At 33.5% G+C, this 17,326-nt stretch overlaps 3 protein-coding genes across 3 annotated transcripts; all 3 read right to left on the bottom strand.

Annotated features, from left to right (window-relative positions):
• Positions 1–3,326: 3,326 nt before the first annotated feature.
• On the bottom strand, positions 3,327–3,782 carry LOC145164654 (uncharacterized). Its single transcript, XM_079083366.1, has one exon. The coding sequence runs from the start codon at positions 3,780–3,782 to the stop codon at positions 3,327–3,329; it is 456 nt and encodes a 151-aa protein (XP_078939492.1).
• A 9,848-nt stretch (positions 3,783–13,630) lies between these two features.
• On the bottom strand, positions 13,631–15,106 carry LOC145164653 (uncharacterized). Its single transcript, XM_079083365.1, has one exon. It carries the CDS (start codon positions 15,104–15,106, stop codon positions 13,631–13,633), a length of 1,476 nt encoding a protein of 491 aa, XP_078939491.1.
• A 38-nt stretch (positions 15,107–15,144) lies between these two features.
• Positions 15,145–16,907, bottom strand: LOC145164652 (F-box protein At2g35280-like). The gene is made up of 4 exons (XM_079083364.1): positions 16,765–16,907; positions 16,534–16,672; positions 16,275–16,420; positions 15,145–15,235 (listed from the first exon to the last, which is right to left on the bottom strand). Exons 1-4 carry the CDS (start codon positions 16,905–16,907, stop codon positions 15,145–15,147), a joined length of 519 nt encoding a protein of 172 aa, XP_078939490.1.
• Between the last annotated feature and the right edge of the window lie 419 nt (positions 16,908–17,326).

Here is a 17,326-nt window from a genome sequence, read left to right as displayed (position 1 = left end):
GTGGTATCCGGTCCGATTCAACCAATTTACACATTTTTTTGTTTCCGGTTCCGTTTTGATTTTGGCTTGTTCAAGTACCAAATACCTTCTTGGATAACACACTTTATAATAGAGCCGAATCAGAACTGAAACGATTAGTGGTATTCGGTTTCGTCTTAGAATCATATAATACCCTTTCATGTTATCGACTAATCCAAAATTAAATATATCCCTATCATTTTTAGATCAAATTTAATATATATAAAATGTCATCGTTTTGTTATTAACAAAAACTCATATCATTTAAATTATTAAAAGAGTTAATGTACAATAACAAAATAAAACATTATCTTCTCATAACAAACTCTTATCATACTTGTTATATTATTTTCATTATTATTTGTAGTAGAAAATTGAATTATTAAAACTTTTTAATACATGTTGGAAATGTGGTCTTATTTATTTCGTTATTATTTTAAGTAACAGAAATTGAATTATAAAACTTTTTAAAACATGTTTGAAATGTGATCTTATTTATCAAAGTTTTCGAACATGACAATCTTATTAAAAATGAATATTTCATTTATATATTTTAGTGGTAGTTCAATCAGGTTTAGTTTCTTGTCTGTGACATTTTCTTAGAAGTATATTATAACAAAATTACATCAACAAATAATAACAAACATAAATTATATAGACATACACAACAAAGAATTACAAAATATATTTTTATAAAAACAAATCCAGAAACACTACCTGAATATTAAATTGTAAGGACACACATGTAAAGGAAGTAGCAATATAGACATTGACAAGTATTTACTTCAAAAGTTAGAAACCTAAGTTGTAATTTATGCTTTAATGAGCTTCCTAGAACTTTGTTAAAAAAATTAACTACAATATTTATTTATATTAATGAAAAATACCAAATATTTTACATTAATTGTGCATTAACAATATCAAATCTTATAAATATCTCCAACAAAATCACATCATTTGATTCGACGTATATTACAAAAGTCGACCCTATTAATTTACTTTTGAGAATTTTTTAGTTTTGAATTATTATAAAAAAAGTACCATAATATATATAAATCAATGAAACCACATAGTTATTTTTAGCATTTAATCATTCTAAAAAATAGGACACTTCATATATACTGTAATTCCAAATGCAAATTTGGACAATTTCCAAAAGTAACTCTACCCCATTTTAGTTCACACGTGTAGGTATGGTGCAAAATGAAGTTAAAAATGGACATGTGCAGGAAAAAAACTATAAAACTATAAAGGCAAACATATCAATGGAGAAAAATCCAAGTACACATGAAGATTTCAAACTCACGGTTTTAAAAAAATACGTCATCTAATTTTTTGGTTTTGCACTTTGAAACAAATTAGAATCAGTAACTCTACGATTGTATAAGAAAACAATCTATTCTATGTGAGAGATAATTACAAACTAGGGATGTCAACGGGGGCAAACGGGATGGGGATTGCATCCCCCGCCCCCACCCCCGATATTTTCCCGTTCCCCCGTCCCCGCCCCACCCCCGAAATCTCTAGCCTCCCCACGCCCGCCCCCGTTTCCCCTCCCCCGTTTGGGTTGACTTTTTCTTCGGCGTATGAAGGTGTTGTTTAGGCTAACAGAAGTTATTTGTTGGGCTAAAAGAAGCCATTTTGGGTAAAAATAGTTATTTATAACTTAATTTTATATGTTTAAAATAAAAATATTATAACATCTCAAAAACGTTATACTAACAACTTAAAAACATTATATTTTATTGAATTTTGGAAGTTCAAAATCATTTCTATTATTTATTATATTTTTGTAATATATATTAATATAAATAATACATTAACGGGGTCCCCATTGGGGGTTCGGGACGGGACTACCCACTCCCGCCCCCGCCCCCGAAATTAAAACGGGGGTTAAACTTGCCCCCGCCCCCGCCCCCGCCCCCGTTCCCGATTTTTTAAACAAATATTTCCCATTCGGGATTGGGGCCCCACGGGTTCGGGGTCCCACGGGACTTTTTGACATCCCTATTACAAACCATCCTTAACATTACTTTAAAAAAAAAGTTATTTGCATATTTCCCTCACAATAGCTTGTTCCAATATCGTTTTTGCTCTGTATGAATATTGATGACAAAACTGCAAATTTAGTCCTTGTGGTTTGCCAAAACCTTTGGATGGGGTCCAAAAAGTTTCCAGCTTGCACCAAAGGTCCAAAATCAAGGTTTTCTTGGGTTTTTAGTCCATTCCGTCATTGTCCGTTTGTTTGGAGCCGTTAATGCCATCATGTGCCTCCATGTGAGGGCATTTTGGTCATTTTAGGTCCTTATTTTAAATAATATCATATTTCTCCTTTATATAATGACTCATACGCAATCCCCTTCTTCTTCTTCATTTTGATTTACAGGGAACTAGCAACAAAGGTCTTCTTCTTCTTTGTCTCTCATCTGCTTCTACTGCTACGAGCTTCAAAAATGGTGCTCTGCTTCTGTGGGAATGTTGCTATTGTGCGGACCTCATGGACCTCACGAAACCCTGATCTTCGTTTCTATGCATGCCCTAAAATGGTAAGCAAACCCATATTAGGTTATGATATTTCGGTAGTTATGCAATAACTCTTCTACTTTAATGTATTCTTGTAGGGATCCAGATGTGGGTTTTTGGGGTGGGTCGATCCCCCTATGTGTCAAAGATCAACTCTTATCATACCAGGACTGTTGAGAACAATGAATATGTATGAGGTTGAAGTGGTTCAGCTGAATATGTGTTTGCTTGCCTCGTGGGTCTTGTTTCTGTTGTTTGCGTTGTTTTGGAATTAGGAATTAGAAGGTTCATGGCTTTTTTGTTGGTAATAACCACTTGAAAATGTTGTCTTTTGGTGCTAGAATGTGTAATTGTGGTTTATATATGTTGTAAGTGTTGTCTTTTGGATCATTGGATATGTAATGCTTTTATGATAATGGGAAGTGTAATGGTTTTATCTTTTTATGAATATGAAATTATAAAGGTTTTATGTTGACATGTTATGCAAGTGTAATGGTTTTACATGCATATATTAAGTGCATCGCCATAACATCTTCATGCTTTGACAATACAAAATAAACCAGTAACAATCTACATTACCAAAAGGGCACCATAACAGATTAATGCCAAAACACAATCATTACCAACAAAGGGCATTAAAGTACATTGCCAAAACATTGGAGTACATTGTTTCATAAAACGGCATCAAAGTACATAATCAAAATGGAACCAAAAAAGGCATCAAAGTACCAACTAAAGTGCATTAGCAAGTGTTCACAAACATAAACAACTTAAGTACTTAAACATCAATTCCCATCTTTGGCCTTGCAGGTCCTGGCATTGTGACCCTTTTGCTTACACTTACTACATGTAACAGTCAAAAACTTCCTGCTGAGTGATTGAGTTTCATTATCATTTTGACTTTGACTGTTTGCTTGCCTCTTACGTTGCTGGATATCAATCCTTTCCTCTGCTGACATCCTCTTTTTCTTTTTTGGCCTGCCTATAGCTTTGTTGTGAGGTGGAGGCACAAGAGTTGTTGGGCAGTCACTCTTAGGCCACATGGCTCTACCTTTGATAGGCTCCACCTTGAAGGAGTACATCTCTTTCCATGTATCAAGCCAATACACCTTATGGACATAGGTGTATAGTTCTCCCACCTTTTCATTATTGTCTACCATTTCATTTAGGCTTGCAATTGCATGCTTGCAAGGAATTCCAGTAAGCTCCCACTTTCTACAAGTACACTCCCTTTTCTCCATGTCCACCACATGCTGATCATTCCATGGACCTTTAACCTAATACTTTTGTCCCCCATTCCATCGTGCATGATACTTACTAGCAAGTGTTGTGTTTGCTTCCAAAATTCTAGTACCAGTTGGAGTTAGTGGACCTTGACACTTCTTTAACACCTTCATCATATTGCATACTCTCTTCATAAGGTACTCTCTGATAAACTCCAAACAGCTGATAATGGGTTTGTCTCTACCTTTCACAAGTTTGCTATTGAACACTTCACAAAGGTTATTCAATAACATGTCTGAAATTGCCCTTCCTAGTAGTTCATTAACAAAACTACAGTTAGTGCATATCTATACTATAATAAATAATAAGACAACAAATTGAGAAAATACCTGAAAAATGACTTCTAGCCCAATGATGTGGAGGGATTTTCAAGAGCCACTGATATGCTTCTATGTTATAATTTCTTAGCTCTACCATTACAACTTCAAACTCTGGTATGGTGGTGGCTGTAGCACACCTCCAAAAATACTCCTTGTACTCTGTAGTCTTAAATAAGTTCCTCATGTTCTGGTATATGTGTCTAATACAGAACCTGTGTTCTGCATTAGGAAACAATTGTTCTATGGCTGGTAGAAGACCCTGTTTTCACAAAAACAAAATACGTAATTAGCATTAGTCTGTAATGAAACATATGTATGAAATATTAAATGTAACTATAGTACCTTCTGTCTATCACTGATAAAGGTGAAGTTGGAATTTGAATACAAGTCAAGATCATCTACAAGATACTGAAGAAACCATTTCCAACTTGAAGTGTTTTCACTTTCAACAACAGCATATGCCAATGGGTAGGTTCCATTGTTGGAATCAACACCAACTGCACTTAGTATTTGACCTGGGAAAGGTCCCTTCATGAAGGCTCCATCTAAGCCTAAAAATTCTCTCAAACCTGCCTTAAATCCTTTCTTTAAAGGACCTAAACACACATATATCCTTTTGAATTGCCTGGTTGGGGATGAAACCACAGGTTCAGAAACCACATCAATCTTTACAGTTGTACCTTCATTTGTATTTTGTAGCTCTAGCACATACTCTCTCAAAGCTGCATATTGCTTTACGTAATCTCCTGCAACATGTTTGGTGGCTAATGCTTTTGCCCTAAATGATTTCTCTTCTGAAATACTAACTCCATATGTTGATTGGAGTTGCTCTTGTAGGGCACGAACAGGCAGGCCATGATTAGCTTCAATCTGATCCATAATATGTTTGGAAAGAAATGTTGCTGTGCAAGATCTGATTTTTCGTGTTTGGAGGCAGATGTGTTTCTGATTATATGTCTTAATAAACCAATAGTCCTGTTCACTTGACCTAGATGCATGAAGTTTCCATGTGCATTTACCTTTATCTGAGTTTACATCTTTACCCTTTACCTTTTTCCCAGAGGTAGGTCCACCTACCCCACTTGCATTTACAACTACACTTCCATCACAAACAGCTGTTAATCTATTCTTGTCATTTTTTGTGAATGAGATATTCCTCCTTGTCTCTAAAGCATGCAGATCAACTTTATCTTTCAATTCTTTCTTGGCTTTATATTTCTGCCCAATATGAAAAGCTACCTTGTGCACCTCACCAGCAGAACATAATGTTTGTTTTCCCAACTCCTTGATCATTTCTCTTCTTTTCCTGTTATCCCCTGAGTCATCACTTAGTGAATCCCACTCGTCATTGTCAATAACCTCCACATCATCTTCTTCATCACTATCTTCATTTCTTTGACCACCCAAACTTTGACATCCATTAAACTCTGCTTCTGTATCAATATTTAGATTGAAATCCTCCATGTCAACTTCAACATCTTCTATTATGTTGTCCTCATCAATCATAAAGTCACTATCTTCATCTTCACTGTTTTGATTCTCAAACTCAATGTCATCAGGCTCCTCTTGTCTCCACTCATCATTGAAAGGAATATTATCTTGCCCTTCATAACCATTAAATGGGATGCTATCTTGGTCTTCAAACCCTTCAAAAGGTTGAAAGTTTCTCATTAACTCATCATCTATGTTGATGTTAGTTGAAAATTCATTGACTCCCTGAGGATCATTATCCATGACAACCCTATACCCCTCATCTGCAAATCCTTCTACACCCTCACCATTGGATTTGCTTATGTCAAGTTCTTCATTCACATCAATGTCTTTGTTTAACTCTTTTTCTGCATCAAATGCAACAAACTCAGAATGCACAAATTCAGGATGCATTGGCTCAACATCCTTACCTTTATTAACTTCACCACTTGCCATTGTTTTTCCACCACCTTCCCAATCCAAGTTAAGCTTTCTACTACAAGACGATGCCCCTTTACTATGTTTCGAACCTTTAGATCTACTAAATTCAGGTGTTGCTGATTTGTATAAGGTTAATGCTAACCCTAAATCACCCTCACCAACATCAATTTGGATTGGAGTTACCACTTTATGAGCAACTACAGTTGATGAGGGTCTAAGAGGATCCTGATTATCCATGTCTTCTATTATAACCCTTCTTGGACCACTTGGGGACATAAAATATGTAAGCAAGTTCGTTTGACCATGCTCTGTGTACACTTTAATCATTTTGTTATGGGTAACATACCGTGAGAGATTACGCACATTATCATCGTTACCTAATGCTCGGAGTCCAAAGTCAAATCCTTTATTAGGAAAACGAAAATGGTAATACATGATTTCAGTACCATCATACCCTAATTCTCTCATCATCAGGTCTAGTTCATGCATAGAAAATTCATCAAGTCGACAACATCAAAGTACCTTACTTGCCCATTAATATACCTGATATTTGGAAACTTTGTGAAACTCCCTCCGTGATGAAGTTCAATAGAGAATATGTTGGGGTAACCATCTTCAAAACAGAAAGAGATGATTGTTAGAGTTTTTCAAAGTGTGAAGCTTGATCATCAAATACAAAAAATTTCGAAGTTTTTTCAAAGTTTGAATCTTACCATAAACTTCTTCAACGTTAACTTTCTCTCCAACATTTCTAAGTCCCCACATTTTCAAAAGCATGAACACAAGCCAATTCTCAGACAATCTTTAGGGTTTTCCCGTCTGGCAAATTGAGGTACGAGTAGAAGACGAAGGAGTGAAATACAGTCTGCAATCTTATTAATTGAAGTGGCGACAACGGAGGCTAGGACCTAAAATGACCAAAATGCCCTCACATGGAGGGCACGTGATGGCATTAACGGCTCCAAACAAACGCACAATGACGGAATGGACTAAAAACCCAAGAAAACCTTGATTTTGGACCTTTGGTGCAAGCTGGAAACTTTTTGGACCCCATCCAAAGGTTTTGGCAAACCACAAGGACTAAATTTGCAGTTTTGTCAATATTGATCTTTGGTGCTGGTTTTAGAGTATTGCGCATTTTCCCTGTACATCCGAGACGCTTTGCTTTCTCGTCCTCACTAACACTTGTTTTTCTCCTACACAAATACAAAGTAGTTAGTTGGAAGATCTTTTTAGCAAAAAAAACCAAATAGATGAAAATATCAAAACATATACTTACCAAACATGAAACAGTTCAAAGTTTCTAGTAGTTGACCAATGCATATAGCTCTTGACATGACTTTCCAACTTATGTCCAGACTAAGAATAAATCTTTAATGCCTTTTAAAAAATTTCAGCCTGCCAATAAATAGAGATTCTTAAATCCAACTCTTAGCAAACCTTTACCAATCATTAAAACGCCACACTATTTTTTACATAAGCAAACACTCCCTCAAAACACAACCAAACATACAATCGCTGAAGGTACAATACTAAAATAAAAACAATCAAAAGTACGATGCTACTTCTTCCATAAAACCTAAAATAACAGAAATGAAAGTTAAATAGTATTATACAATTACATGAAAGTAACTTGAAATTTCTTACAATTATACTACAAATAAATATTATAGTAAATAAAGTAAATGTTACAGAACATAAAACAGAGTATGAAAATACAGGACTACATCATTTCATTTGAAAGAGAATATTTTTTAGTAGAACAATATTTTACGAAGAAACTTCCGTACAAGAGGCATCTACCAGAATTCAAGATAAATGTAATTAGTTACCATATGATTGGATACTATAAAAGTAAAACTCCATTAAAAGTACGAATTACAACACCTGAGGGACATATGGGTATGCTCTTTTTTTCAATTTCAAAGTTGCTAGAGGGAGATAATGTAATTGTTCTTTTCCTTAGGTTCATTTCACATTATAAATTCGATTGGGGGATGCTTGACAATTATATTTCACGATATGCTCGTCATTCACTCTCTTCACTTCCTCTTCCAAAGGTGTGACATTTATCCATACGTTGAATCTGAAATCATAGTGGTTATCTAACCTTAAAAAACAAAATACAAACCCAAAACAACAACAAATGTAGTATAATGAAGTACTTACCATCAAGAACCATATGGATGAAGAGCACATGGGCACCGCAAAAAGATAAATCTGAGTTAGGAGATGGAAAGAACCAAGAATAGTGTGGAACAAAACCTGAAGAAGTCGAAAAATTGAATCGTTCAAACAAATACCATAAGTAAGTTCAAAATCCCAATAACAACCCATTAAGTTGATCAAAATCAATAATTTGAATCGATATTCAAACACAAAGAGGTTTCTTCGTTAAATAGTGGTTACTTGAATTACGATTGAGAGACATAAGGAAGATGAGAGAATATAGACGTGTGTGCAGGTAGTATATGGTAGATAATAAAAAAAACAGAAAGAAAACTGATTTGTCAGTGTAAATTAAGAAAGAAAGAAATATGAATTTGTGATGCTCAGGCGACGGGGGAAAGCAATGAATGGTCGTGACAACAACAGTAAGCAATGATGGTGGTGGTGTGGATGTTCGTTATGGTGAACGACGGAAAGAGGCGGATCATCGGTTTTCTAGTGTGTAGCAAATCCTAGATCTAGGGTTACAGAGAAGACGAAGAAAACGACCATAGAAAAAATAAGGGGTAGGGAGGGGAAACTCTATGGAGATTGCTATGATTTAAATGGTGGGTTGAAATCGAAAAGACAGGAGAATGGAGGGATATTTGACGGATTGGGAGAAGATAAATGTGGAGGAGAAACCAATCGACCGAATTCAACTGGAGGATTTAGTGCATGACAACTTGTACAATCTTAATTTTAAGAGGGATAATCACTCTTTTTTCATTGGTTGTAAGCAAGTCACATGATCACCAAAACTATAATCCTCACCGTCGAATAAATATCCAACGCTCCATTTTTATTTCCTTGATTTTTAAGGCAATTGTCTTAAATTTTATAAAATACTTGACTTTGATTGGTTTAAATCTATTGACATGGATCACTATCCTAACCATTCAAATGAAATCCAAAGGCCAAAAATTCATCTCCTTGTTTTTTAAGACTTTGGTCTTAAAATATATATTATCTATGTTTTATAAAGTAGTATATATATATATATATATATATATATATATATATATATATATATATATATATATATATATATATATATAGGGGTGAGATCGGTTGAGAACTCATATTTTCCCGAAAACCCAATAATTAAAAGTGGAACGTTGGATCAAAAGTAATTCACTAAGGACATGATCGTCATCTTACTAATCTCATTTAATGTTTAATTTTTTTGTGTTATTTAATATATTAATATAAATGTCTAAAAATTTACATCTTAAATTAAATTTTCAGATTTTTTAAATATAGTATTTTTTTGTTTTTTTTTAATGCAGATTTTTTAATTTTGTATAGAAAACATGAATTTTTGAAAAAAAAATTAATTTTTTTTTAAAAAACTATAATTTTTTCAAAAAACTGTATTTCTTTTTCAAAAAAACTGCAATTTTTCTAAAGAAAACTGCATTTTTAAATAATAAAACTGCATTTTTAAATAAAAAAACTCCAAGTTTTTCTTAAAAAAAGTTATATTTTTTTCAAAAAAAACTGCATTTAAAAAAACAAAATACAGTTTTTTAAAAAAAAACTGCATTTGTTTTGAAAAAATAAATTTTTAGGTGCATATATGTATATTTCTTATACTATAATATTCATAAGTAAATCATAAAAAATCTCATTTTTATTAATTAATCTATAAACATAATAATACAAGTATTTTATTCGATACAAAATAAAATATAAAATATAAAAAATGCTACAAATTTCAAAGCGTTTTCATGTCTTCTTGTCAATATTTCATTATTTTCTTCAATTTATCATTTTTCACCTCTTCAATATTCACCATAATTTCTTCCAAATCTACAAGAAAATTAAAAAAATGATTGATGCAAAAACACTTACAAAAATACATATGTGATTTTCATGTGATTAACATATGAATCACATGAGATTCACATATGAATCACATGTGATTCACATATGAATCACATGCGATTCATATGTGAATTACATGTGGATCACGTGTAAATGTGATTTACATGTGAATCATATGTGACCAACTTGTGAATTACATGTGATTTATAGGTTATTCACATGTGATTTACATGTGAATCACGTGTAATTTATGATTTACATGTGAATCACATGTGATTCATATATGATTTACATGTGAATTACGTGTAATTGTGATTTACGTGTGAATCACATGTGATTTACACTACAAGAAAAACGCGATTTTGCTAGGGAATGTTGCTATGGAACATATTTTCGTTGTTAATCTGCAATGGATCGTGCTATGAAATGTCGTTCCATAGCAATGTTGTTACCACATTGTCTACGGATTTTATTTCTGGTAGCGAGAGTGGGAGTTGCTAGGGAAAATGCTACCGACTCCATATCCGTTGGTATTATGCTACCGATAGTTCTATGGAACAAAAATTCGTAGCAATTTTCCAACGACATTTGTTACCAAATCACTTTCCGTTGTATTGCTGTTATGGAATTCATCATCGTGGTTAATATGCAACGGAGTTTGTGACGGAAACCAATTCCATAGTTGAATTGCTATGGAAGTACCATTCGTAGGTATTTGCTAGGAAATTCTGCTATGGAATATGATTTTGTTTGCTTGTTTTGCTATGGAACAAAATGCGTAGCTAATTTGTGACGACATTTATTGGGATGTTGTATGCTTAATTAATTTTGTTATACTATGGATGAATTATTATTATGATCATTGGAGTTTGTAAGATATGGTTTGAATGAAATGTTTTTGAATTGGTAATATGTGGCATAAACTAACGGCTAAAAAATGTAAAAATGAATAGATATTGCTAGCAAGCAAACTCAAACTTAAGCTTATGCTAGAAAAGGGCGCGGTTAAGCTAGTTGTGCTAATCAAGTTGTGTATAATTTATTGAAAACATAGTATTATAATGAATAATTAACAACTAATTCATTACAAAGTTATTTTTAATTACATTAATCGGGTATGTTAAAGTATATATAATCTATGTAGATTATTTTCCTTAATAAAGAATTCATTACAAACTTATTTTTAATTACATTAACTATACTTCATCACAAAAATAACATGAGTTTTACAAATACTTCATCCTACTCAAACAACATAGCAAGAAAAAATGACTAAAATGTCCTTTTAACAGAATGATGTAAACACAAAAAAACATCCCGGGGCGAAGCCCGGGCTTTCTTCCTAGTTTATATTTATGTATTGATATTAAACCAAATTACAAATTAACTTCATCACAAAAAACATTAAATACACAAAAACATCTAGTCAATATCTTCTTCCTCCTCTTCTTATTCATCTTCTTCTTCTTCATTGCTCGATGTACTATACTCATAACTACCCTCACTGTCAGGAATACCATCATCGTCGTCCTCATGAATTTCACCTTCTTCATCAATATTATTTTCATTATCTGAACCGTTGCTTGACATTTCGTGATCATCATCATCATGATTGTCTGTATCGGCTAGACTTGGTATAATGATTTCATTTGATTCAACTTCATCTTCTTGGAAAGCAACGTCTTTCTGAGGATGATTTTCATCGGTCCAACCATGAGGTTTAACTTTAAATACAGCCCACCAGTCCGAGTTGTTTGTTTTCGAACTTGGGTAGGGAATGTAACACACTTGAGTGGCTTGCATGGCTAAAACAAATGGCTCGAACTTGTTGTATTTTCTTTTGACGTTTATCTCGACCAAGTTATATTGTTTGTGAACCTTAACTCCTATGTTAGGTGTTGGATCGTATCAATGACATTTAAACAAAACCGTGGTTTTAATTGGGTAACCAGGGTGCTCGACTTCTAAAATTTCCTCTACCTTACCATAATAATCACCTCCTTGGCTACTAACACATAATCCCCTATTGGTTGTTGATTTGTTCAGACTATGAGCTTCTGTGTGAAACTTGTAACCATTGACAAACTATACACTATATAATGTCACTTTTTTGAATGACATTTTGGAAAGGTCAAATATATACTTGTTGTTTATCGGGATCTTACGTGCCTATATAAAAAATGGTAAAACGCTTAATTAGAGTTAATTATAACCATAACAAAAAATAATAAATTTTAAAAAATACAAAAATAACACCCACATAGTTTTGAAACCTTAATGCAAAGTTCTTCTCAACTTCAGCTGCAAGGACCTGTTCATCCATATCCCCCATAAGTTCATTCAAATGTTCTTCAAATATTTTGTATATCAACATTTCAATAACATTTTAAAGTAACTATGAATGTAATAAACAAAATCATGCATGTAAATGTTATTCGATCATAGCAATTACACACCAAATGATTATTATAATTAACAGTGATGCATATATTACGCACGAACCTGATGTAATGCTAGATCTTATCTTCATTAAGGAGTATGTAAGTTTGGGCAGCATGCATTTCCTCATCAGACATCATTCTAATCGTGAATCTTCCATAATGACGCCCAGGATATGAAAATATATCTAACATGTCGTTGTTAGCATCCGCTTGCTCATCTCCTCCTCCATCATCATTTCGAGGCAACTTTCTATTACGTGTGGGGACACCAGTCTCGAAATAATGAGAGCAAAATATTGATGCTTCACGTAGCAAGTACGCGTTAACAACGGACCCTTCCACTCGAGCTTTATTTTTCACATCTTTTTTCAACTGATTTAGATACCTATAGTGAAGATTATTTAAATTAGCTTACAAAAATAGCAACATACATTACGATGTACCATACAAACCTTTCAAATGGATACATCCACCGATATTGGACAGGACCGACTATCTTCGCTTTGTATGGAAAATGTACTGGTAAATGTTCCATGGAGTTAAAAATACCAGGGACAAAGATGGTCTCTAATTTACATAATATTAGTGGGATCTCGGTTTCAATCCTTTCCATGTCTTTTGTTGTGATTGATGTTGTTGTTAATGTTTTGAAGAAAATACTCAACTCTATTAATGCTTCCCACACTTGTTGTGGCAACATCTCACGAAATGCAATTGGCATTAATCTTTGCATAAAAACATGACAATCGTGGCTTTTCATTCCAAACAGTCTACACCCTGTTAAATCAACACACCTCCCCAATTAGAAACATAACCATCGGGGAAACGCAATTTCTCCACCCATTGGCACATGGCTTTCTTTTGATTCTTGTCCAGAGTGTAGTATGCTCTTTCATTATCTTCGAATCCTTTTCTCTTCCTACAATAGAGCTTCAGATCTCTTCTGGCTGCTACATTGTCTTTCGTCTTCCCCTTGACATCCATTATAGTGTAAAAAAAGTTTTCAAATACATTTTTAACAATATTCATAACATCAAAATTATGTCTAATGAGGTTTGTTTTCCAATATGGTAAATCCCAAAATATGCTTTTCTTTTTCTAACCATGATCGCCACATCTTTTGTTTACATCATCAACATTTAGTTTAGTCACTTTTACCAAACCTAATTGTTCAATCTCCCTTAAAGTTTGTTCACCATTCTTACTTGGAGGAGGACCTTCTATCACTTGACGATTCTTCCTGAACTTATTTTTATCCTTTCTATATGGGTGATTTACCTGTAGAAATCTTCTATGGCAGTCAAACCATGACATCTTATTACCATTATCTAGTCTGAATGCTTGTGTATGTTTCCCAAAGTGTGGACATGCTAGCTTACCTGCTGTAGACCATCCGGACAACATTGCATATGCTGGAAAATCTCTTATTGTCCACATCAAAGCTGCTCTTAGATGGAAATTTTGTTTTAAAGATATATCATATGTTACTACGCCTTCTTCCCATAATTGCTCCAACTCTGCAACAACTGGTTGCAAAAATACATCTATTTTATGCTTAGGGTTTGACGGTCCTGGCACAAGTGTGGTCAAAAACATGTAAGGCTCTTTCATGCACAAAGAAGGTGGAAAATTATAAGGTGTTATAATAATAGGCCAATATGAATATTGTTTTCCAAATGCTCCATGTGGTGCAAACCCATCTGTACTTAGGCCTAATCTTACGTTACGTACTTCTGCTGCAAATGAAGGATGACTTTTCTCAAAGTGATTCCAAGCTTCTGAATCGGATGGATGACACATTACTCCGGCATCATGTCCATGATTCTCGGAGTGCCATCGCATGGAAGCGAATGTGGCTTGTGAAGCATACAGTCTCTTCAACCTTGGAGTCAAAGGAAAGTAATGCATTTTCTTGAAGGATACGCAAGAACATCTGGCCAAATTTTTTGACCATTTGTACCTATCTGCATTGTAGAATTTGCACCGATAAAGATCTTTGTCTTGCCTCCAATATATCATACATCCAGATCTGCAACAGTCAATCATCTCCACAAGCAAACCTAGTGCTTGTATTAACTTTTTGCTCTTGTATAAACTACCTACCATATTATTCTCCTCCGGTAACACATCATTTATCAACTGCCAGATAGCATCACAACTTTGCTCAGGTATGCGATACTCTGATTTTATATTCAATAGTCTAGCTACAGTAGATAGTTGTGTTACTTTTTTACATCCAAGCCACAATTCTTTATCGGCTGCATCTAGCATATCAAAGAATTTTTTATCTAGTGCATTTGGCTCCTCTTCAGGATCACTATTATTTAAATCAGGAGCCATTGCATCTATGACCATATCTCTATACGAACATGCACCTTCACTAAAATTTGTGTTTGAATCATCCACCCCTAAAAACGTATTGTCATCATCAATTGATTTTTCCCCATGTTTATCCCAACACCAATATTCCTCAACAAAACCAACATTGTACAAATGAGTCTTAACAGTATCAACTTCTCTATATGGTATGTTACAACATTTTATGCATGGGCATTTGATTTTATATGCGTCCATGAACCTATCTTGACTGGTAGCAAAATCTATAAATTTTTTCACTCCTTGTACGAAAAATGCGATATACAACTACTACTATCTTTTCTTTCATACATCCACTTTCTACTTGGATTGTTTATTGTCTTAAATCTGTAAGGTATAAATGTAAATAACACAATATTAATTGTATGTTCATTAATGTTGATTTGAATTCATATATGACATTAGAATTAAATATATAGTTATCATACAAACATCACAAAGGTATCTTCACAACGACTCGTTTCACTAAGCTAATGACCGAATGATGAACAAATCTTCAAAGTTTTCTAATTTGAATGGTTGAACAACTTTTGTAATTGGATAATAGCTTAGAATATTAGTATAATGCTTTAATTGAGATCGACACTTGCATAACACATATTCAAAAAGAGTGTGTATCGATTACGGAACCTTCGACAACCCTAGATTTCAATGTGTTGGATGGATACTAGGTCATATTATTGGGTCGATATTATTCAATAACATGTTAAAATCCATGTTGTATACGGGTAATTATAAATTTAAATAAAATTCATAATATATATAAATATAGATCTACTTAAAATATAAATTCTATATATAGCATTTTCCTTAATAACGACTTGATTAAACAAATTTTTTTATTTCCATAACAAAAATGCCGCCTTCACTTTATAAATTGCAAATAGACCAAATTGCCCTTGAAATCTAACCAAATAGGTCACAATGAACTTTTGGTTAGTAAAATGGAAAATACAAAAATAACATACATATCAAAAGTAACACCAAAATACACATACAATATGCATCACTAATTGTGTGAATCAAACAACTATCTTTTATATATATATATATATATATATATATATATATATATATATATATATATATATATATATATATATATAACTACTCTAAACTAATGTCAAACATCCTAGCAAACTTCACAAAAACTGCATGCCACAAACAAATTTCACAATTCAACAACCAACTGTATTCATTCATAAAAGCTATTACATAACTACTCACAAAAGGATGCTTTGCACAACTTCTATGTAAGCCATGGAATGTTATCTGCTTTGACTTCCTTACCAAGTGGTTTTAAACCTTGTTACAAGTATGCCTTAGATTCCAACTTCTTCTAGTATTAACGTAGGCATTATTTAACATGATCAGAGCTTCTTGCTTCCTTTCAATGTCTTCGGCCATCAACATCATTCCCAGAACGAAGATCGCATCCAACTGCCCCTGATCGGCTGCATTTTGAAGCAACTGTTTCCCTTCTATTTCTTCCCCTAACGTAAAATACTTCGCCTGACATACAAATAAGTAATCATACAATTTTAAAAATACAAATATAGAAAACTAATTGAATTCGCAATTATCCGATTGCTTAAAAAAATTATCATTCCATCGTTGAAGAGTACTTGTGGGTTGTTCAACATTATGCATCTGCTTATGACTTCATACTGTCGAATACTAAAGGGACGACAAAACCGTAGTCGATTTGTATCTATGATTTTATATATTGTGTCTGATGTTACAGAATCTCTAAAGAGTTTGCAACTGTAATTCAAACAAATCAACAAAGTTAATCTATTAACCACTAAATTAAATATGTATATAAGTATAATATAAGTAATACACATCATACTTACACTAACTGGCACTTAAAAGCATCGATTGGTGAATTTCCTCCAACCGTAAGCACTATTTTTTCGATCAAGTGCGATGGCAGAGCAGCAATTCTTGTTCCTTGTTGTCTTGTTTGCATTCTTTCTGATGAACAACTCGCTGCCATTATATGTTGAACTGCGTCGAATGTATTCAAATTATATAACAACGAGTTTAGGGATTATTGATCAACGTGCCGAAATTTTGACTGTTGGGGATGGAATGTAGTTGATCAATCGTCGAAAAACTGAATCGACGGCATGACTCTAACTACAAATTATGGCGCCTAAATATGTAGACTGTGAATTGACATAATTTCCCTTTAAGTAATTAACAAAGATTACTACGTAAATGGTTAGGGTATTTTTGTAAATACCTACGGGCATTTTTGTAAATAAATTAACAGTTTTAATTTTAAAAGATGAAGTTAAATAAAATTATTAATTAAATATAGAGAGACATATGTCATCCATATGTCATCCATAAGCAACTACCATGTTGACCAATGACCCATATGTCATCCATAAGCAACTACCATGTTGACCA

The sequence above is a fragment of the Lactuca virosa genome, chromosome 3 (genome assembly GCF_052849685.1).
Source record: "Lactuca virosa cultivar CGN04683 chromosome 3, Lactuca_virosa_CGN04683_v6, whole genome shotgun sequence".
Taxonomy (NCBI): domain Eukaryota; kingdom Viridiplantae; phylum Streptophyta; class Magnoliopsida; order Asterales; family Asteraceae; genus Lactuca; species Lactuca virosa.
This window is presented reverse-complemented; position numbering and strand designations above follow the sequence as displayed.